The sequence below is a fragment of the Malania oleifera genome, chromosome 3, assembly GCF_029873635.1.
Source record: "Malania oleifera isolate guangnan ecotype guangnan chromosome 3, ASM2987363v1, whole genome shotgun sequence".
Classification (NCBI taxonomy): Eukaryota; Viridiplantae; Streptophyta; class Magnoliopsida; order Santalales; family Ximeniaceae; genus Malania; species Malania oleifera.
Genome location: NC_080419.1, coordinates 61698798 through 61723217, shown reverse-complemented (window position 1 = coordinate 61723217; position 24420 = coordinate 61698798). Strand labels below are relative to the sequence as shown.

The 24420-nt window shown below is 37.4% G+C and overlaps 1 protein-coding gene across 26 annotated transcripts in view; it reads left to right on the top strand.

The window, feature by feature from the left end:
• Positions 1 to 3680: 3680 nt before the first annotated feature.
• Positions 3681 to 24420, top strand: part of LOC131152283 (plant UBX domain-containing protein 11) — a 47205-nt gene continuing 26465 nt past the window's right edge. For 3 of the 26 annotated variants that reach the window (XM_058104090.1, XM_058104079.1, XM_058104086.1), the window contains exons 1-4: positions 3709 to 3988; positions 14759 to 14858; positions 19083 to 19135; positions 19232 to 19313. In XM_058104090.1, the coding sequence (XP_057960073.1) occupies positions 14759 to 14858; positions 19083 to 19135; positions 19232 to 19313 (235 nt within the window). In that variant the 5' untranslated portion in view covers positions 3709 to 3988. Of the gene's footprint in view, positions 3989 to 6778; positions 6866 to 14603; positions 14641 to 14758; positions 14859 to 19082; positions 19139 to 19231; positions 19314 to 24420 lie in introns of all 26 variants that reach the window. The other 23 variants (XM_058104088.1, XM_058104074.1, XM_058104089.1 and 20 more) reach the window with 20 other exon arrangements.

Genomic DNA, 24420 nt, shown 5'->3' with positions numbered 1-24420 from the left:
TCATTACACAACATTTTCATTTCATTCCTTCGTACTACAGCTACTCTTTAGTCATCATTTGTTAGTTCACATAGAAATGTGTTAGAATCTGCTAACATGGTTGTCTTTCAGCTGTCTTATATTTACACGGTTGCATTGAACATACATAGGCAACGTAATTCATATCATATTTTATTCATAGTATTTTACTTATTTAACCTGCATCTCATACATTTAACATATATATGCACAGAATCTCACGCCACACAATTTAGTAATAAAATTCATATACATTCCTTACAAAATAAGTCAACCCATAATTATTATTTATACAGTGTAAATACATTTCATTTCTTATTTAATTCATCAGAAAATTCTTTTCACTTTCATTCGTTTACTTTCACATATACATAACTAGATCGACAATCCTAGGCTCAGAAAACATAAATTTCATGGCTAACATTTTAAACCCACATAAAAACATATATATATATATATATAGCACATAATCATTTTTAATTCATGAAAAACCTGATTTAATATATAAATTTCTCCCTTACCTGAATTCTCGAACTATACCAACAGAAATCCCACACCGATGCCCGCGACGCTCACCCGGACCCTTATTCAAAAATCCTAATTCCATTTAAATTATTCCTAAATAAAATACTATTTAAATATTTCCTAGGGTCATAATTCCCAAATAAATAGTAATACCCGCAAATATACCCAATTTGCCAAATTTATCAAATCTCACTCTCGCTTTGGAGTGAGGCCTAGAAAACCTCAATTGGAAGTTTACCTACGTCAAAATGATGACAATTGCGACTAGGACCACGTGGTGGTACTCGATCGTTGATTTAACAACATATTTAAAGAGAAATTAGAAAAATGGGAAAAAATTACCTTTCCTCAGAAGCAGTGTCTAAGTCGTTCCCACGACAAATTTGCTTCAATAGAAATGTCGGCAGTGAAACCAAGAATCCAATGGCAACTTCTGTTTCCCGATCTGCTGAAAATCCACCGAGAAATTAAGAGAGAGAGAGAGATGGAGACAGAAGGAGCTGGAGCTGGAGCAAGAGAAATCTCGAGGGGGGGGGGCGTGTCTTCCGTTCTTCTTCTTCTTTCTTCTTTCTTCTTTCTTCTTTCTTTAGTATATATATATATATATTTCTCTTATTTCAATTAGTTTTTTTTTTTAAATCCAATGTAAAAATGTTTAATTTAATAACTAATTATTTAATTATTTAATTTATCTTAATTTGATTTAATTTCTTTAATTTTAATTTTTTTCTTCTTTTTCTCACGTCATTCCTTTTATTTATTTATTTGTTATTTTATCTATTTTATTATTATTTCAATCATTTTAATTTTTTGGGTCTTTACATATGGGCTATTCCTCTATTGTATGTGTTTCTATTACAAATGAATAATCCAAATAATTGAATAAGGTATTAGGCTTGGGTTAATTGGGTTAGTTTTGACTTTTGGTTTGATTTCTCCCCTCCTATTTGGTAATGGTAGGACATAGACAACTATCTTAAACCTCCAAACATCTTATTGGTATGAATATCAATTTTTGAGATCTATAGCCTCCATCAACTATTAAACAATGTACATTACTCGTAGTGTACTTTTCAAAAGTTAAACTACCCAAGGAGGGCGTTTGCTCAAAATAATCGCAGAGTCTATGATCAAAGCAAGAAAGTTGGTGGTTAAAATCGGCAATAATTTGGGTTTCCAATAATAATTATAGAGTTCATAACCTACACCCCGACATGACACGACACGACACGACACGACAATATGCAAAATAAAAACATTTTGATTTTTTTACACATTTAAGCCACAATTTTCAAGGCTAAGATCCTGTTTTGATAGTATTGCATAGGCTGCAAGATGCAAAATGCACACATAACGTTGAACAAAATATGGGCTTTCCTCAAAACATAGTAAATGCGTGTTTTGGCACATATCCATCTCTAATTATAACAAGTGTTTTTTTTTTTAAATAAATGTTAGACCATCTTTTACCACAATATGTACCACTCGTTACCTATATATACATATACACAGAGTCAAGAAAAAAACATGCTTAATAACATGCATATTAATAGTGCATATACACATGATCCATGACGCTGGTGCTTTACAATTCCATGCTCATCTATATCAAATATCAATACCTAAATTACAATACCTAAAATAGACGAACCATGCTTCTATACCAAATGCTCAACTTTGTACACTATTTTTTTTCATACTATTGCAAACTACTCCAACTATGTTACTCATCAATCATCATAGCTATGATGAACTCTAGCATTCATATTTATTTCCTAATTTTACTATTCATGCAAACTTGCTTCTTAGTTACAATTCAAGTTTGTTGTGGGCTATTTTTTTGCACATTAATATTTTCAGCATGCAACTAGATTGCCACAACTACATTTATAGAGACCAAAGGGTAGCTGTCCACCGCCCCCATGCTATGATCAATGTGCTTTATAACAAATAATGACAATTGCCATGCCAGATATATAAATAACAATATCTTCATGTTCTAAGGAATCCAATAATATTTTTGTTCCAACCAAACATGAGTATAATATTTAACCTATGTTTTGATACGATTGTCATTCCAAATATATAATATTAACTGAATCATTTCTCATCACTTTGAAGTAATGAATATTATTAAAAAAAAATGTATTATTGGTTACATAAACGAGATATTTATGGCTATATAAGATCTATATAACCTATTCTCATGGAATTTCTCAACAAACAAACAAATATGAAATAAGACTACTTTTTCGAACCCCTTAACTCACGACACACAACTAGAGAGAGAGAGAGAGAGAAAATTTGGTTGAAGCAACTCCAGCAGAGAAAAGAAGCTGCCAAACATCTCTACATGACTATAAACAAAACCATAACTTTTTATCATCAATTAGAATAGGAAAAAATAATGAGAAATTTATGATTTACCTACTTTCAAAAGCTCGAATTATGACTTGAGAATGAAACAAAAAAACATAGATTAAACAAATTTAGAAAAAAATTTTAAAAACAAGCAGATGATTGAACGAAGAACAACTTACCCCCAACTTCAATTTGGAATGAACATGTAACAAGTCGAGTCATAATCAAACTCTGATGAGCCCTTGTGATCAAGATCACATAATAAATCACTTCAACTGCAGATTTGACAAGCTAGATGAAAGAGAAGGCTGCATGAGGAAGAATCAAGGAGGGAGTGAAGAGGCAATTTTTTCATCTCCAAGTTGATTCCAACTTTAGCATAGATTAAGCATTCCTATTGTACTTTGATCGAATTACTATTGTCATTTTTAGCGATAGTGAGTATGTATCAAGAGAATGAGCATTTTCACTTTTAAAAGTATGAGCAAAAATGAGAATGGTGACCCCCAGGGTGTGGTTCAGGTGGTAGTGTGGGTTGCGGGAGTGCCTCTCATGAGGTCAGGTGTTCAAACTCTTCTGGACTCATTTCTGCCCCTAAACTCCTGAATTTACTCTCCTTTTGGAGTTGTGGGATCAAATTCAAGGAGCGCAGGATTAGTCATGTAGACCGCAAAACGGACATGTGGATACCTGGTGCGTAGTCCAAAAGAAAAAAAAAAAAGAGAATGGTGGGGTAAAATGTATGTATTCTTTTGTACTAAAGAATACATAAGAGCAGCATGAGCAAAATCTAGACTTCAACATATATGCAATAAATCTAAATGAACAGTATCCTAGCGTGGCACGTTCGGGCGGCTTTCAGTGGCTTGATAGTTGATTTTTATAACCATTCTGAATGATCGCTACTGGACTCTTGTGGCGTGGGATGATAGGTCTTTTACCCTTTACCAGCATCGCCGACCAAACCCTCCTTTCTCTTGCACGGACAGGTCCTGTTGCTTTGCTCGTTTTCAAAGAATTTTCACGTTGAATTATTTTCAGAACACTTCACGCATAATCGAAGAGTTCAAGTTGAATTTGGAAGGTTCGAAGCTTCGTTATGTCTTATTCGGTTCTTTTCCGTACAATTTTGGGTTTTGCTAGAAATTATCCGAATTTTGGGCTTACAAAAATTTTACCCTCCAATTCCATCGTGGTTTTGTAGTTTCGTAAAACTCTGATCGGTTTACTTAGTTTGCTTGTTCCGCATGTCAATTTGATTTAGATGTTTAGAAAGATGGATAAATCAAAGCGATCCACTTAATTCGAATTAGTTCTGATGAACTTTATTTCAGTAATTAGTATTTTGGAAAAAAAATAGTGAATCCATCTTGAGGAGATAACGAAAGTAACATTTAGAGCATATATTTGATCACATGGGCATTATGAATTGCAACTAACAAAATAAAAGGTGAACCGCTACAAATGGCTGCAATGTAATAGGTATGTAAGAAACTCCTTTATGGAGTTCTTTTTCCGGGGAACATCAGCCGCTTGCTTTAGTAGCTAAGGGGGCAGCGGATGATGCTAGGCGTCACCTTTGGAGGGAACTATCTTGCTAGATTTTAAGGTGTATGATTGAATTTTCTGAAAGTTAGAGTTTTGGAGAAGGATTGTGGTAATGGGTGGAGGAGGCAGATTAATGGATGTTTTGTCCTCATCTTTTGCTGAAATTATTAGCTGTGAGCCTAAGTCTTGGTTTAGAGCTTCGAGAGCGGTTGATAGGGTGATTTATTACCCTTTTTTTTTTTCACACGTGTTGCTGATGATTGTGTAAGATGATTACTAGCGTGGTGGATAGAGGTGAGGTGATGGGTGCTAGGGTGGGTTTTTGTGTGTTGCTTCTCATTTATGAAACATTTTCAAATGATGACCTAGTGAACTTTGCCTAATGTGATTGTGCTTTTGTGAGTGTCTTAGAAGGTTTCATTGTTGAAGATTAATTTAGGCAAGACCATGTTGATAGCTCTTAGTTATCGAAGGGGATTTTATCTCAGTTTTCTGGGATGGCTAGTTGTGTGGTTAACCACCTCTTAGCTACATAGGTGTCATATTAGGAGGCAATCCTAAAGCATTGCCTTTTTGGGACTCAATTGTTGAGTGAGAGTAGGAGTCTGGATTGTTGGAAGGGGTCTTATTCTGCCTTGGGGGTCATGTTACGATGATTTGGATTATTTGTTTCATATACTTTTATATTATGATATTATCTTTCTTTGTTAGGATTCCCTGGTTGGTTGAGGAGGTTGATGAGGCATTTTTTGTTTCTAGCCATGAGAATGTGGGGTTTGCTGAGAGAGGGCATCCTTTTAGTTGGGAAAGGTAGGTTAGGCCCAAGAATAGTGGGGTTTCGGATTGGAAATTTGGTGCCTAAAAGCATTGCCTTGGTGGGTAATGATTCTAGTGATTCCCTTTTGAATCTAATTCCCTTTGGCATAATGTGATCTGATGCATCTTACAAAGATATGATTAAATTAATAAAAGTACAAAATGGTACAAATAAAAAATACTATAATAAAAACAAAATTTTTTATAGCTATTGTACTTAATTATTATATTTCAAAGTTCACTTTACAAGAACTATCTTGTTGTATATGACAATTGGAATTTAGTAAAAGTATTTTATAAATAAATTTTGTTATTTTTTTAATTATTTGAAATTTTGTAGACATTTAGTTTAATTATATTTTAAATTATGATCATTTTATTTTTAATTTCAATTAAAAAGTATTTATAAAATGAATCATTTAATCCAAAACAGTTAATTCTAGAAATTAAAAATATCTTGTCAAATTTTTATGTAATTTAAAGCTCTTTCATTTTCTGTTGTACATTCTGCTCTCTTCTAATAAATTTCTTTGTTTATAAAAAAGAAAAAAAATCTGACAATAGGTTACCAAAACAATTAAAAATCATAAAATTTGGTTTTCAGTTTTTTCACAAATAACTAAAACTGATAATAGAAATAGAAAACTAACAACGTAAACAAATGCCTTTTCATAATTTGCCTCTTCATTGTACGAAAATGGAAGTAGAAAACAGAAAATACAAACGATACCAAACAGGCAATGTAAACAAACACGTTGTCATAATCTGTTTCAACAAAAAACAGAAATGGCAAACAGAACCTTAGGATTTCTATTGGCGTATTTCAAAAGCTTTAAGAGGATTATGAGGGATTTTCTTTGGTCAAGTGTATGGAAGAGGAGAGATCATTTGGTTTGGTGGGAGATTGCGTGTAAGTCGGAGGAGGGGGTTATAAGTCTTGGTAATTAGGTATTTAAAAACATTGCTCTTTTCAGTGAATGGTTGTGGCAGTTTCCCTTGGAGGTAAGCTCCCTTTGACATAGGCCCGAGAGTTATAAGTTCATCTTGCAGGTGAATGGATGGGATCCTAATTTGGGTTTCAGATGTTTGTCATAAAGTCCTTGGAGGTTCATTTCACAGGTCCCTTTTCTTTATTCCTTTCACAAAGTTTAGATTGGTAAGAGGTAACAAACCATATTCACTTTTGGGAGGATGTTTGGCTGTGGGATTCTGTGTTGTGTGCCTTTGCTGGTTTTATCGTCTTTCTTCTCTCAATAATAGCAATTTCCCCATTTGAATTCCAGATGGTTACTCCTTTTCTTGCATATTTTTCGTTTTAGAAGAGATTTGGATGATCTGAAGTTGGAGGAGCTTTCTTCATTGCTTTTTGTATCGGAGGACTATCACATCTGTAGCAGTAGTGATTGTAGTATATCAGTTTTGGGTTCTTCCAGTGGTTATTTGTGGAAGTCTTATCTTTCTCCCTCCACCTTGTCAAGTCTGATGTGTCTTTCTCTCTTCATTTATGCAGATGGGAGGTTGAAGCCCCTTCCAAGGGAAGGGCGTTTGTTTGACTGGTGCTCGGTGGCCCTTAAAAGAGTTTAACACCAACAATCTGGTAGGGTAGGAGGCCTTCAAAGGTTTTGTCTCAAATGTGTGCTTTCTGTGCAGGAGTAGTTAAAAAATGTTCCCCATTTGTTTTTGCATCCTGTAGAGTAAATTATTTGGAGTACTTGGCAAAGTTAGGGTGTGTCCAAAGTCAGTGCAGCAACTTTTAAATATTTCACTTATTGGTCTTGGGAAGGGCAAGTATGCTGGGTGCTTGTGGTGGTGTGCTCTTTTTCTTGTTTTATGGGGAATTTGGTTGTAACAGAATGCTCGCATCTTTTCTGGTAAGAGATTGTCTCTATCTTTACTTTGGGGTATAGGGTGCAGTATTTCCCTTTGGGCTTTTAGTGTGGGCTGTTGCTTTGAGGATGTTAACTGTGATTAGGTGGCATTATTGAGCTGATTGTATCTTATTCTTTTCTTTTCATTTTTCGGTTAGAGGACTCCTTATTCTCTTCATTGTACTTTTTTTCTCCTTGCTGTTCTACTAGAGTTTCTTTTTTATCAAAAAAAAAAAAATGTCTACAATTATGATGGAAATGGGTTGAGAAAGGATTTTTTGAATTAATTTTGGATAGATTTTTTTTTGAATTTCTTTTAATTTTTTTCTCTATTGAAAAATCACTAACAAATGTTCCAGTACATATTTTCAGACAATTTTTTATTCTTTTGATCAGTAAAGAGAAAATTATTTTAGCAAGGCATCAAGGGGATGCCAACCTGTGGTACAAAACATCTACCACTCTTTAGAGTGTTGTAAACATCAAGGATTACATTATGATCATGAACATTTGCCCACTAAGTCAGCTGAAGACAGCAGCAATCCACTGGTCTTTTCTAGTCTGAATCGAAGTAGTTGTATCTTTGAAGGCTCTCTTATTTCTTTCTTTCCAAGCACACCAAAAGATGGCGTGAGGGATGAGGTTCAAAGCCTTTTGCTTTTCCTTGCTGGCTCTGATGCCCTAATCTCCCCTCCAAATGATTTTTCTGTAACCCCAATGCCGTCTAGTCAAGGAAGGAACCAAATTACACAAGTTCCTTGTCCAGGGGAAGTGGAGAAGAATGTGGTTGACTGATTCTGCATCAGCCATACAAAGAAAACACCTATTTGTGACTGTAAGCCCTATTTTTGGCAGATTGTCAAGGGTTAAAATATTTCCATGTGCAGACTCCCGAACAGAAAAGGCTACCTTTGAGGGGATTGCTGTCCTCTAAATGTGAATCCAAGGCAATGTTTTGCAATTTTTTTCCATCAATGAGAGTTTCTTGTAGAAAGATTTAACAGTGAAAACACCATTTTTGTCCAAAGCCCATTTTGGTTTGTTGGGGATGTTTTGGTAACGGAATTTATAGAGAATTTTGTAAAAGTCAGAGAGCGCATGAAGTTCCCAATCTGCCACATTCCTAGTAAAAGTAATATTCTAGAAAATTCTTTGATCAGTGATTTGGAGATGATGAATGATAAGGGCATTTTTGTCACGACCAAGCTGTAGATGGAAGGGAAGACAGCTCTAAGGTTACTGCCCTCTTGCCACACATCATGCCAAAAGTAAACATTGGCCCCATTTCATACTTGAAATGTCACAAATTGGAAAAGATATCCCATCTTGTACCAATGAATTTCCAAACTCCCACTCCATAGAGTTCCCTTCTATTGTGCATTGTATGCCCAAGCCCATATTTAGAAACAATAATATCCCACCAAAAGTGGTCTTCTTCCTTCATGAACCTCCATACCCACTTCCTGAGGAGGGCCTTTTTGAAAGTGAGGAGGGATTTCAACCCCAAACCTCCCGAAAAAATAGGTTAGTTGACCACTCTCCATATAATCGGGCGATATTTAAACTCCTCCCCTAAGCTTCCCCAAAGAAATCTTCTCTGAATTCCTTCCAATCTCCTAGCGGCTGAGGTTGGTAACGGAAGGATGGGCATGAAATAAATTGGAAGATTCGTCCTTTTGATAAGAAATTTCTTTTCCATCTTGCAAACTTTTCAATAATAGAGTCCTAGACTCCTTTGTCTTTGAATTTGGTTGCAAGTGGGAGACCGAGGTAATTAATGGGAAAGGATCCCATTTTGCAACCCAGAAGACCAGCAAAGAAGGCACAACCCCCCCCCTCCCCCCCCCCCCCCCCCAACAGGTGTTCTTTCCAATTGTAATGAGCTCGCTTTTAACAAGGTTCACTTTTAGGCCTGAGATGGCCTCAAACCCTAACAAAATGCATAAGAGTTGAGGATATGAAGGGACTCATTTTTGCAAAATATAATAGTATCATCTGCAAAAAGATGAGAAACTTCTTTAAGCCTTTCATTTTTGCCCACCTTAAGACCTCTAAAGATCCCTCCTTCAGTAGCTTTCATCAGCATGAGGCTAAGCACTTGCATAACCAAAATAAATAGAAAAGGGGACAAGGGATCTCCTTGTGTCAAACCTCTCGAGGAGTGAAAGAAATAAGAAGGGAAACTAGTTATAAGCTTTGAGAAGCTTGGGGTTTTGATGCATTGAGCTATCCAACTACATCGGGCTCCCCAAAGCCCATTTTCTTAAGGAGATAAAGAAGGAGATTCCAGTTGATATGGTCAAATGCTTTCACCATATCTAGTTTGTGCATTATTCCCTTTTCCCTCCTTCAGATAGGCATCCACCACCTCATTAGCCATAACAACAGGATCCATAATCTGTCTCCCAACCACAAAAGCATGCTGTGACCAATGACTTCCAGTATTGGTTTTTTGAACCCCTTAGCTAGGACTTTGGCAATGATTTTATAGATGCTTCCCATCAAGCTAATGGAGCGAAAATCCTTGATGTTAACAGCCACAACTTTCTTCGAAACAAGGATGACAAAGGTGTTATTGATGCAATTGATGAATTTTTCTGCTTTATGAAACTCCTCGAACACATTTAGCATGTTGTGATTGAGGAGGCTCCAATTAGCCTGAAAGAAAGCCAAGGAGAAACCATTTGGTCCAAGCACTTTATACCTTGCAATTCTTAAAAGCTTGGAGGACTTCTACTTCATCAAAGGGTCTCTCAAGCCACCCTACTATGAAAGAACTGAGAGATTTGAAATTGATGCCATCCACTATAGGTCTCCAAGTCTTGGGCTTTGTGTGAAGGTTTTTATAGAAATCACAAGTACCTTTCCTAAAATCCTCTTCCCTGGTTAAGGTGATTTCCCCAATTTCAATGTTGGATGAGGAGTTACTTCTACGATGAGTGTTTGCTGTCTGATGAAAGAATTTTGTAGCTCATCAAGCTCTTTGATGCCATTAAGGATAACTGTCTTTTTTGCTTGACATTCCCAAAGGTGTTTCTATTCAATATCTTTAGCCTTTAAAAAAAAAATTCCTTTCAAGACAAGCACAAAACTAGCCTTCCCCATGATTAGAATAGAGGACCACCAAGTTTTCACTAACTCCCTTAAACCATCTTGCTTTAACCACATTTTCTTGAAGCAAAAGGGGGATGGCCCTCATTTAATGCCCCAGAGTATAGGGTGATAGGGAAGTGATATAAGATGGGCCTAGGAAGTCGACTCAGACTCACATGAGGAAAGTGAAGTTCCAACTCAACCGAAATTAGAAACCTATCGATCCTTGAAAAGGAAGGTGGCTTCGTAGAGTTGGACCAAGTGAAGTTGCCAACAATGCGAGGGAGATCAATAAGGACATTCACGTTGATAAAGTCAAGGAATTCTCTTATGCTATTTGTCTCAAGGCTGCCCCCACTTCTTTCACGTGAATACACAATCATATTGAAATAACCTCCAACAATACAAGGTGCATCCCATCTATTCTTGATCTCAAAGAGCTCATTCCAAAAAAGAGACCTAGAGGGTCCTTCATCTGAGCCATAGACCCTTTGTGAAAATCCACTAGGAGTCATCATTTGTGCTTTTGAACAAACAGGAGATTGAGACGGAGTTGAGTGGTCCAATAATTCCATAACACTAGGCTTCTACAAGACAAGAATACCCCCTAAGTTGCCTACTGCTCCAAGGGGTATTAAATCACAAGCATCTCGGCCCAAAAGGTCAAGAGTTGCTCCACTATCTCCTCCTTAGTTTCTTGCAAGCACACGTCATCACTCCTCCAATCCTTAAGAAAGGACTTAATAACACTCCTTTTGGATTTGTTGTAAGACCCCTCACGTTCCAGGAAATGATTTTCCTTAACATGATTTAACACAAGGGCTTCGATTGATGCATGCCTTTGCTGTTTTTGAGTATCCTCCTATTTTTCCATAGTTCATTGTGCATTCCAAGCACTTTAATTCTAGATTGGTACCCAACTTTTTGATAATGCTCAATAGTTTTTTGTGATTACTTCCCATCTCCTCTCTTCTATTTCTTTCAACATCCTCAAACAATTGTAAGACTTTGCCCTCAAACCCTTTGAAGGACACGTCTATGGTTTTTCTTATTGATTTCTACTTCCGAAGAACCCAAATAGATACTTGATTTTTGAAGTGAGTGTTGTTTGAGTCCAAGTCATTCAAAGTACCAAAAACTTGGTCTATCAATCAAATCCTCAAAGTTGGGATCATCATTAAAAGTGTCATAGCCAGTGCTAGGGGTTGAAATAAGGGCTAGTCTTTCAGCATTAGTGTGAGATTTAGGGGGGTTCCTACTCCAGAACAATCTCCTCTTGAGTTGTAGCTGCCTGTGAGGGGAGGTCTCCTAAAAGGGGACAGCCTTCCCAAAGTAGACTAACTTTTTGGTAGCTTCAGAAGGACTGTCATGTTGCTTAAAGGGAGAAAAAGAGTTGGGTTTGAACTTTGAGCAGTCAAGTAAGATTGCAAGGCCGAAAAAAATCCCCATATTTGTAGCTCTAATGCCCAAGCGAAGGCCCACTCCAACATCCTCAAATGAGACAAAGGCTTTGGGCTTGCCTTTATCGTGTTCAAAGGAAATCAAAAGAGTCTTCTACATCACAACTCATCACCCCCGCAACACTTGGGAAGGATCATATGAGATTACTTGTCTTCCCCACAACGGTGAGTTGGGTGTCAAGCCACCACTCTGAAATAGACTCAAAGGTTTACCAAAAGGAGGGCAAGGGCACAAGGGAGCTGATCTGTTAGGCTTCTTCTCGACCTGTTGAACAACTGAAGATGTTGAAACTTTCTTTGAACAACCGAAGATGTTGAAACTTTCTTTGTGGGCGAAAAAAGATGGTGGCCCAACTCAGCTGCCAAGGAGGAGATCCTCCTCCATCTCTTGGCTTCAAACCCCTCTGGAAATGCAAGGGTTCTCCAACCACCATTGTTGGTCTTCATAAGGGCAAGGTAGTTCCCAAACTTGTTCAAGTTCAACTGCAAAGTTTGGGTTCTATCCTTGTTCTTTGCTCGACGAAACTAAGAAGTTGCTTGGGGAATGACTTTTTTCAAAGCATAGGATTCCTCCCAAGATTCAAAGAGCCATTTGAATTCTTCCATCTCTAGGAAGATAGAGATCCTTCTTCCATGTGGTATTCTGTGATTCTAAGGAAATCAGAACTACCCCCTTCTAAGACCAGGTCGAAGGACTACCTTTCTACTAGCACAATATGCTTCCCATCCCTCGACATCTTGTCAGGACAGTCAGTGAACAAACAGAAGAAAGCCTTCGAGTGAGTGTAAGGTCAACAAGAGAAAAAGGCCTTCCAACAAACAGTCAGGGCCAGCTTTGAACTGGAGGAGCTTGCGTTCATTAGAAAGAAAAGTTTGTGAACCAAAGAAGCTTGCGGAGTAGGAGAAAGCTTATGAACCAGAAAAACAAAGAGAAGCTTGCAAACTAGTCATAGAGTCGACCATTGGGAAGCTTGTGAGCACCAAAAAGCAGAGAGCGAGGTTGAGGAAACAGTTAGAGAGGAAGGCCTAGAGCATGATGTTTAATAATGAAGGTATTGCTGAGGAGAAGAGAAGAGGAAGAAGGTTCGTCTAGAACTAGGTCTTGCGGCGAGAGGACAAGCAAAGGACTGCTCGAGTGAGAGGGTAGGCGACGTCAAATGGGGTCTTCTATTTTGGTCAAAACTCGAGAAGAGAACCTCCATTGTTGTCGACGAAGGGAGATGACAAAGGGAAGCAGCGAGGGTTGTCGGCGAAGGGTCTGTCTATGAGCAACATCACATTTTTAAATTGTCCCGCTTGTTAAATCTTCACAAGTTACAATGAACAAATAAAATAAGTTTTTTTCCTAGACAATTTTAAGAGATTATATAAATACTCAACTTTAAATACTTTCCACAAATAGGAAATTTCATCAATGTCAAGGTCCACATATTTTTTAATTTAGAAAACATGTTATATATTGCATCAAAAGCTTTAAAATTTTGAGAAAGATAACAATTTGTACAAAAGTAAGTGTAGATTAAGATGGGTGAGTGATATGATTCTAAAAGTTATGTAATAGATGAACATAAACGCAGTAAGTTAGAAGTAGCACTTGAAGAATATATGGTAAGGGAAGGGCATTTAAGATGAATTGGACAATTATGACGTAGACTAAATAATGCATTAATGAGAAAATGTAACTTGTTGAATGCCGGTTCTTGGAGGGGTGTATGTGTGTGTTTTGGTGAGTAGGTATTGTATCTAGTTGAAGCATAATGTGAGAGCCTTTAAAAGGGTTGTGTCACTCTTGCTAGTGTTGTTATTGGGTGGTCTTCTCTTGGCTTTGATTTTTGCCAAGTGGTTTTTTTAGATGTGTCTCTTTGTTTGATTTGTAGAGAAATTGGTGAACTTTGATGTATAAACTTTGTGATGTTGTTGAATTTCATTTTTTTTTTTTTTTATCTTTTTTGATTTCTTATTTGTTTGGAGGATGTCCCCTCCATTTTGTATCTCCATTATTTGTCTTGATTCAATGTTAAGGTTGTCACATCAAAAACAGTGTCTCCAAGTGCGGAGGTAAGACTGCATACATCATGCCCTCCTCAGATCCTCAATGGCATGGGAATCCTTGTGGGTGTTACATTTTTCACTCAATAAATCTCTTTGTTTATCAAAGAAGTAATTTGATTGAGGTTAGAGGTGGTAGAAAAGGGATGGATAGACCTAGAAATACTCATATTGGGGTAGTAAAAAAGGATTTTGGACAACTCTCCAACTTTGGGAGGATGTTGCTCTGGATTGAGTAGAATGGTAGAGAAGGTTACGTAGAGCTGACTCTATGATGGAGGGCTATATACTTTTGTTGTTGTTGTAGTTGAACCCTTTGGTATCATTGCATAACAGTATTTGTTTGTTGCCATAATTCATCTGTTGTTACTGGGCTACGTGTGAGACTCTTAGGATTCTCTCATTATGGTTTGTATCTGCATGTCAAAAAAACAAATGGAACAGTCAAATCTCCTCTCTTAATTAAATATTCCATTCAGATGCTATGTTATTTCTGTTGTGCTACATATGAGATTGTTAAGGTTGCTTCATTATGTTTTGTCGATAAAAAAGGAAATTCTATGATATAATTAACCGTGACAAACTATTATAAGAGGGAATAATATCAAGAAGGTTCATCAAAAGCAACATCTATGTGAGGCGATGGTTATTGTTGTTGTGCTGCATATGACATTGCCAGCACTATCTCATTATGGTTTGTACCTGTATATCAAACCAATGAACACAATCTCCTCTCTTACATATAAAGGTTCTATCTTTAAAGCAATTGCTGTTGTTGTTGGTGGTAGCAGCAGTGGTGGCGGAGGCCATATACTTCATATGGATTGTTAAGATAGTCTCATTATAGTTTGTATTTGTATGTCAGATGGTGGAACACCCTCTATCCATTATTACCTTTGAAGGTTCTATTTCAGAATCAATTGCTGCTGTTATTGTTGTTGTTGTTGTTGTTACTGTTGATGTTCTGCATATGGATTGAAAGGATCGTTTCATTATGGTGTGTATCTGCATGTCAAACAGATGGAATGCTCACTCTCCTCGTTCACGTTTGAAGGTTCTATTTCAGAAGCAATTATTGAAGCCAAAAAGCAGAAGAAACTTTTTGTGGTCTACCTTTCAGGTAAATGCTTCTCCATATAATGTTATTTGTTTTCAGGTCTCAGCAGATTTGTTAATAATGTCTTCTACAGGAGCAAAAAAGATCAGTGATACATTGACCAGGGTTTCAGTAGGATACTTCTTTTGATAAGTAAGAAGGTTAATTGTATTCATGGAGCAACTAGGGGGTGCTTTACACATGTAAAAGGAACAAAAAAGTTCAGATGTAAAAGAACCCTAACCTGTCAATGAGTTCTGGGACGAAAAACCCGAGTTACAAAAAATTAAAGAATGAACTGTAAGATCTTTAATTTTCAGCATGGAAACCGCTTTACTTTCAAAATCTCTTATGTTTCTTTCACACCAAATCTGCCAAAAGACATGTTGAGGGACTTTCCCCATCTCCTTGGGTCTGCTTCTCAAAACCTGACCATTCCAACACATGCCACATCCATCCCCACAAACTCCCTGCAAACTCGCGGTACAGCATAGTGGTTGGCGGTCTCATTTGAAGATTTACAGAGGCAGTATCAGTTGGTCAGAATAACCACTCTTTCCTTTGGTTGTTGCTTGTCAAAATAGCTTCCTGACTTGTTTTTCCAAACAAAGTAATCTTCGAATGAACCTAACCTCCCGAATGATTTTCATGGGAAAAAAGATAGAATCATTGACCCCAACAAGCAGGTAGTATTTTAGTAGTTCTTAACAATGCCCCTGTTGTTCCCCTTCCATCTAGCTTGGTGATGTTAAACAGCTGAGGAGAAATGGAGAAACATATAGATTAGACAGAGTAAGGGGAGAGGAGAGAGAAAAGAAAGGGGAGAAGAGTTATATCGAGAGAGAGAGAGCAGAGAAGAGAGACAGAAGAAGTAGGAGGGAGGGAGGGAGGGGGAGACCATGTGTGTTTGATATGAGAGACAGTAATATGAGAGAAAGAGCTTAGGCAATTCACTTAATCCCAAATCAATGACTTCTTACATACATAAGCCTATATCTATGGGCAGCTAAGAAACCATAAAGGTAATAAATAAAAAATTACAACATAAACCTAAATTAATCAAAATTTCAAAATAAACCCCAAAGCGACTAAAATTCCAAAAATATCCATATTTCCCAAAGCATAGAAAAATCCTTAAACTTCTAAATTTTTTAGTACAATAAGATTGCCCGAAATTACCCTTAGGCAGTTCCCCATCAAATTCTCCTAGTTAGGGAAAACTTGACCTCTTGACAATCTAGAACACTTGTCTACCATTCAGCAAAATAAGGAAGTGGTGTGAACCTTATTGCATCCCCAAGTCTCATGGTCCCACATCGGATGTGTACTAGGGAGATCTTGGGCTTATAAGGAGGGTTTGGGCTCCAACTATGTTAGGCGCCTTTTATAGGGCAAATTTGTGAGGCCAGTTGGCCAAAGTGGACAATACCTCACTGGAGTTGGCCTCAAGACCATTACATTTGGTATTAGAGCCACTCTCGGGGTACATACTATCATGTGAGTGAATCCACCTTGGGAGTACTATCATGTGAGTGGGTCCTACACAGAGGTGTAAGCCACTTTGATGAGGACATCAGAGATCGGACGAGAGAGCTTGTCATAGTCCCACATTGGATGTGTACTAGGGAGATCACTCTGACAAGGACGTCAGAGATCTGACGGGAGAGTCTGTCATGGTCTCATATCATATGTGTACTATGGAGATCTTGGGCTTATAAGGAGGGTTTGGGCTTTAACTATGTGAGGTACCTTTTATAGGACAAATCCGTGAGGCTAGTGGGCCAAAGCGGACAATATCTCACTGGAGTTGGGCCTAAGACCGTTACACGAAGTACCATAGAAAAGTAGCAAATAGATTCTCCCATTGAAGATTCACCATCCAAAAGCTTCACATGATCCATACCATGGTCCAAATGTGACAACACTGGTGACAACTGCAAGCTTCAAATTGGACAAGCACTAAAGGATATAGTGAAGTCTACTGGCGTAGAAGGCTCCAATGTCCTTCGATAAAGAAGCAAGTCTTCCGAACGAAAAATTATTTTAGAATCCAAAATGGCAAATCAAGTAACTATGCCTCTGGTCCATATTCAATAATCACTAGAATTGATTAAATATCATGTGGAGGGAACAGAAGTAGGTGATGGAAGCACATCTTCAATCTTCAATGGATGGAACCACTTATAAAAGGAGTTTTTTGTTTTGTTTTGTTTTGTTTTTAAGTGGTGAATTTTATAATTGCTGATAATCTGAACTGGAAAAGTGTTGAAAGTCGTAAGTGTTGTTTGGTTGTGTTAGAAAAAAGTGCTGAATATAAGTGCCAATTAAATAAATGGTGGTTGGATATTCACTTTTTTTTATTTATATTTTTATAAATGCAGATAAATCTATATTATTGTCTTAGGAATGATATTATTATATTGTAGCAAAGAATTAACATATATTATATAATAAAATAAAATTTGATTGTTAAATTATGTCAATAATGATATTATATAAATTAGCATTTTAATTAATGTTATTAATATAAATATTAATTAATATTTATATTAATTAACATCTTTAATTTTTCTATTTAAATAAAATAATATTTGATATCATTTCTAATTAGCAGTAATATTATTATTAATTTCTGTATAACCAATTCCTACCAACATTATTGTTTTTTTCTTTTTAAAATTAGACTCTAACTTAAACAGCACCTCATCATCATCATCATTATCATCATGTTGGGTTAAATTAATGTTTTTTAACAATACCATCCAAATTACAAATTAAAAAAAGCAAATCATCAAACAACTTCACAACTTCATCCTTTTTACTTCACTTCCCTAATACCCAATCCCACAGCATCATCCTTCTGTCAGAAGATGTTTGGATCCTTGATGAGGTGGACCCTTTAGCAGACACTAACACCGTCTCCTTGATCATCGCTGGTGTCTCATTGATGGAGGACACAAAGGCATCATCAACAACAACAACAACAATAACAACAATGTCTGTTCTTCACTGACCTAGAGGCAGCATTGGTGTGATTGGAGGTGGTTTCTGGCGGAGTTTGCACAGGATGGGCTCAGAGACTGGTGGTGATGCACAGGCTGGAGGAGGGAGGGAGGGGGCGAAGAGAGTTCCTGTGCACTTTGGGAAGACAGGAGAGGGAAAGGGATGGAGAGGACTGAAGAGATGAGAGGAGGCATGTGGTTTTTAAAAATTATAGAAGTGCCACCGCCTCTCTGCAGTGGTACTTATAAGTGCCCAAAAAGCAATCTTAGATTGCTTCTCAAAATCAACTTAAAAAAGTGGCACTTTTTTAGCATTTCTTTAAAAAGCACTTGTTTAAACACATGCAAAACACCACTTTTTTACACATGCACTTATTTTAAGTGGTAAGTGCTATAAGTGCTTGTGCAATAAGTCCTGCCAAATGGGGGGAAAAATCATCTGGAGGATATTCTCAATGACAGGCTCAATTATTGAAGAATCTCTAAGACAACCTAGTGTAGACGATAGATTTTTATTTTATTGGTCAAAAGTGAGAAATTGTGCTTCAGGAATTAAGTCATTAATAGATATTGCAGTACCTGTAGTTGGCAAATCATCTTGAATTTCATTGAAAATCTAAACAATTAAATGTGGGGACCAACCCAATTTTGTGCCTATTCTAGAAGAAGCCTCAATTGTTTCTAAGGTCGCCAAAGACAAGTGCAGGGATATGTCATGATAAGAAATTCATGACTTGTGCCCATTGAAGGGTCATGGGATTGTGCACTAACAAGTTGCTTATCATTAGTCTAATCATGATACTCAATTATGCAATAATTGATGTGAGGACTTGAAATAGTGTGCTACTGTGCTGCATTTTATTGTTGCATCCTTGGGAGAGATTAGAAAATTGACGCCTTCAAGAAAGACGAAATAAATAACCCTTTCTCCACAATAGAATGCAGGATGCCTAAGATGAAGGTGGGGCAATATCCAAGCCAAGATAGAGACACACCTAAATCTGTCACAATTCTTAGTGGAAATCAGTTTTAGGTTGGATTGAAGCAGAAGCAGCCAGCTGCTTGTCTTTTAGTGCTGCCTCCCCACCCCCCCACCCCCGCGGGGGGTTAAACAACAGTGTTTTCATGTTTTATAACATAAAAACTGATGCCCTGAGATAATTTTATAGTTGAAATATTTCAATCACTAATTTTAGCCTTTAACTCCGTCTTCCTTTTTTGTTTGGCTTTCAATTTACACATTCAGGTGAAGATGCAGAGTCTGCTCGTTTGGAAAAATCCACATGGACGGAATCAAAAGTAGTAATACATTTTAAATTTTGTTTGTTTCAGAATTTTATATGCATTTAATTCTGTGCTCCATGCCTGTTTCTAATGGACACTTGCTGCATTCAGGTGGCAGAGTCGCTAGCCAAGTACTGCATTTTACTGCAACTCTGGGAAGGAAGTACCGATGCAGCACAATTTTCCGCTATATGTATGCTTTGATTTTTTTTCCCTTCAATTTTTCAGGAGGAACCCTATTTAGATCCACTCTTTACTGAATTAACGGCCCTACAACATGTTCTTTGCTAGTAAAAGAAACTTCCTGGAAAAGCAGCAGAAGACAAAAAAGGAAAACAATTAGTCCTCAAATAGAACAACAAAGAAAAACTGTATTATATTAATTAAGCATTGTAGTCTCTGGTGATATCTTGAAAACAGCAACCCTTAAAACAGCCAACACTGTTGGCTCATAAAGAAGCTAAGTATTGAACTCCTTCCCAAATAAGTCTGACTGGTGATCTCTGCCCTGTAAAATTTCTAACATTTCTTTCCAGCCAAATTCCCCAGAAAACAGCCTGAAGTGCACAACTCCACGGCCTTTTAGCATCCATACTTTTCCCAAAACTAGAAAAAGAAATAGTCAACATATCTTCCACTGAATTTTGACAGACCCATAATTCTCCAAAGTTCCAAACACCCCAAAAAGAGAGTTCCACAAGTTCCAAGCAAAAGAACAATGAATAAACAAGAGCACATCTTCTAAAATATTACCGCAGAAAAACACATTCAGCGACTGAGCTTTAGAAAGCCTCATACTCTGCAGCAGATTGTTGGTGTCAACTCTATTTAAGATCATTAGCTAAACAAAAAAAAAAAATTATCTTAGAAGGAACTTTAACCTCACAAACACCCCAATAAAGAGGAAAGATCACATTAATCTTAGTAATGAGAAAAGAAAGATTTATGAGTACTCCCCCAAAGATTTCAAAGCCCAAACTCTACCATCACTTCTACTGGAGATATGGCAATTCTCTCGTAAAATGAGTAGAGAAGACAACTCCCCCACCTCCCTATCATTCATATCCTTTTATGTGGAAATCCCAAGAAAGGAATCCTTCTTGAGAATAAGAAAAGAGAAAATCACATCATTATGATGAGAAGAGAGACGGTTAGTATTTGTTGGAGAAGGAAATGAAGGATAAACCTTAGGAATGAACCTCCAAGGACTCTTAGAAGACTTCCTAATACCCCAACTAGTATCCCCCCCCCCCCCCCTAGGGATTCTTTTTTAAACCATATTAACTCTTTATTGCTATGTGCCAAATAGAATTCACCCCATTTTTTCTCCCCATCTAGAGCTCTACAAAACTATTAATATGAATGATCCGAAGATCCATACATAAAATGTTGCCCCACTTTTTTGCTTCATTTTGGTTATTTCACAAGCTTTTGGACATCCATGCAGATTGTGATAATATGGGCTTTCATTGAGATTTTGATTAAATGAATGACCTTACTTGAAAATAGGTCTCTCCCACTATTTACAATACAAATCAAATACATTCTAATGACCTCAATACCCTTACTAACTCTCACTAATTATCATACTTAACACACTTAGTAATAACGCTAAAAGACTAAAATAACCTTTAACCCCCCCCCCCCCCCCCCCAAAAAAAAGTTGGAGCATAAATATCATTTGCCTCTGGCTTGTTGTATAAATTTAATACAAGCAGCCCCACCCAAAAGCTTTGGTAAACAAATCAGCAAGCTGCATATTGGACTTCACATAAGTGGTAGTAATGAGCTTCTACACAAGTTTCTCTTGAACAAAATGACAATCAACTTCAATGTGTTTCGTGTGCTCATGAAAGACTGGGTTAGACACAATATGAAGAGCAGCTTGATTATTACGCACCAACTCCATAGGCTGAGAATGTGGAAAACCCAATTCTTCTAACATATTCTTTAACCAAACAAGTTTACAAGTAGTGTGAGCCATAACTGTATACTGTGATTGACTAATTCATCACTTGACTTGGCCACCACAATTTGTTTCTTACTCTTCCTAGAAACCAAATTACCACCAACCAAGATACAGTATTTGGTTGTGGATCTTTGATGAGAAGGTGACCCAACCCCCAATCTGCATTTGTATATCTCTGAATATAAGTGTTACCCTGATCTCGATATAAAATACCTACCCTAAGTGCACATTTGAGATATCTCAAGATGTGAATTACTGCGTCCCAGACTCCCAGTAACTTGTCCATGGAGAATCCAGAATTTGACTCACAACACTTGTTGCAAAGGATATGTTTGGTCGAGTGATGTGAGATAATTCAACTTTCTAAGTAGTCTCCGATATCATCCAAAATTAGGCAACAAATCACCCATATTCGGCACGAACTTCTTGTTAGGATCTATGGGTGTATCAACTAGTTTGGATCCCAATAATCCAGTTTCATCCAATAGATGAGGACATACTTCCTCTAAGACAAAATAGTTCCCATACGAGATCTAGATACGTCTATATCCAAGAAGTATTTCAATGGTCCCAAATCTTTGGTTTGAAACTTAGTCTATAGAAAAAATTTGAGATTTGAATACCTTTATCATCATCACCTATAATAACATATCATCCACATACACAACAAGGAGGATCCTACCTAATGATGTGCAATGATGAAACACTGAGTGATCCATTGCACATTGTCGAAGACCAAACTCAAGTACTAAAACACTAAATCAACCAAACCATGCTCTAGGAGAGTGTTTTAAACCATATAGTGGCTTCTTGAGCCAACACACTAAGTGTAACTCCCCTTGAGCAACAAACCCAGGTGGTTGCTCCATATGGACCTCTTCCTCAAGATCACCATGCAAGAAGACATTCTTGACATCTAACTGATGCAGAGGTCAGTGACAAGTGGTAGCCAAGGAGATGAACAAACATACTGCTGTAAGTTTGGCAACTGGAGAAAAAGTGTCAGAATAATTCAAACCATACACTTGAGTATACCTCTTAGCAACAAGACGTGCCTTTACATGAGCCACAAAACCATTAGGGTTGACTTTCATAGTGCATACCTAGTGACAATCAACCATAGACTTATCATGAGGAAGAGATACCAAGTCCCAAGTACCATTGTCCTATAAAGCATTCATCTCTTCAACTATGGCATTCCTCAATGGGCTAAGGCTTCCAAAACAGATTTGGGAAGGGCTGCAGATGATAGAGTAGTAACAAAACAATAATAGGAGGGCGATAAGAAGTCATAGTAAACATAGTTGGAAATGGGATGTTGGGTACTTGTGTGTTTACCTTTCTAGACAGCAATGGGAGGATGAACATCATGTGAAATATGATCATTATACGAGGAAACCAAAGGTGTGGTAGTAAAAACTAGGGGAAACTCTCTTCCTTGGAGCCGCCGTCGTGAATACATTTGCAAATTAGGACAATCGAGATGATGAGGAGGACTTGAACTACATGGAGACATAAGTGGTTGATTGGGCAAGGATAGCAAACTAGAATCTGGAAGCTTAGGCAAAGGAAGAGACTTATTGAGATCAGAAGCACTCAGGGACTGGGTTTAGTAAGGTGTAGACTCAAGAAGGTAACATTTTCAGAAGCAAAGAAGTGATGCAACGTAGGACTATAACAACGATATCCCTTTTGAGTATATGAGTAGCCCAGATACATTTTATAGCACAAGGATCCAACTTATCTGCCTAGGAGTTAGTTGATGAACAAAGGACACACACCCAAATATACAAGGAGGTAGAGAGAATAAAGGTAAATTTGGAAAGATAATGAAGTAGGGAATTTTATCACTAAGAACAGAGGATGGCATCGTGTTGATAAGATAGTAAGCATTAATTACAGCTCCACTCCATAACACTTAAGTTACATGCATTTGATAAAATAAGGTGAGTGATTTCAAGTATATGTTTATTTTTCCTCTTTGCAACCCCATTTTGTTGAGGAGTGTGGCACAGGATGATTGATGGACAATAGCAAACTAAGTCATATAAGTAGTGAATTGTATCCTAAAATGCTCTTTAGCATTATCACTCCGAAGTATTCTAATGGGCAAACCAAATTGAGTCTTTATTTTAGAACAAAAATCACATAATGTATGAAATAACTTAGAACAATCTTTTATTAAATATAACCAAATCATCCCTTGAATAATCATCTACAAAGGCTACAAAGTACCGGAAATCTAACTTGGACATAACTCTACTAGGACCCCAAACATCAATATGGGCTAACATGAAAGGGCTTGCAGCCTGTTTATTGACTTGGGAAACGAAAGGGACACGATGACGCTTTCCCAACTGACAAGACTCACAATCAAGACTAGACACATAACTCAAATCAGGAACTAGACATTTCAACTTTTCCAAGGAAAGATGATCCAAGGCAACAAAGACTTTGGAGAGGTGTGGCAATAGTAGTGCAGGCGGTGGAGGAGATAGCAGCTCAAAGTGAGTAAGTCCACTAACTTCATGTCCTACGCCAATCATCTTCCTCCCCTTCAAATCCTGAATTACCATATAATTAGGGAAGAATGTTATTGAACAATTCATGGATTTAGTAATCTTGCTGATGGACGTAAGATTGAAAGGAAACTTGGGAATATACAAAATCGAAGGAAGAGAAATAGAAGAAGTGGGATTTATAGATCCAATTCCCTTGACAGCAGTGGTGGATCCATCATCAAGAAGAACCCAAGGTTAGTTTGTAGGATACTAAAGAGTAGAAAAGAAATTAGGTATACCTGTGATATGATTAGTGGCAATAGAGTCTATAACCCAAGGTCTGGGATAAGAAGTATTGGATGACAGGCATGCTGTGGGATTACTTGTTTGGGCAAGAGATGCAATGGGAAGAGAAGCTTGTTGTGACATTTGATACTACTGGAACTTGGAATACTCTTCCTTTGACATAGATACAATACGCTGCCCCCCACTTGGCCCAAAAGGTGTGGAGTCGGTGGTGGCTACATTGGCAACTCGTGAAGTCTACCATGGAGATCCCAACACTGCTCAATAGTATCGTCCACAATGAGTGCACTTGCAAGGAGTGCCCCTACCTCGTCCATCTCTACCACCACGACCACTTGAACCATCTTGATAACTTTTGCGGTTTTTTGGTAGAGAACTAGAATCACCCTATGTGGCGAAGATTGTCCTCTTAGAGCTAGATGCAAGAGTAGGAAAATGTGTACCAAAGGAGGCATGAAGGACGCGAGAATAGGCATTAGAAAATGATGGGAACTCTGCACTACAAAGTATCTAGGACTGGACTG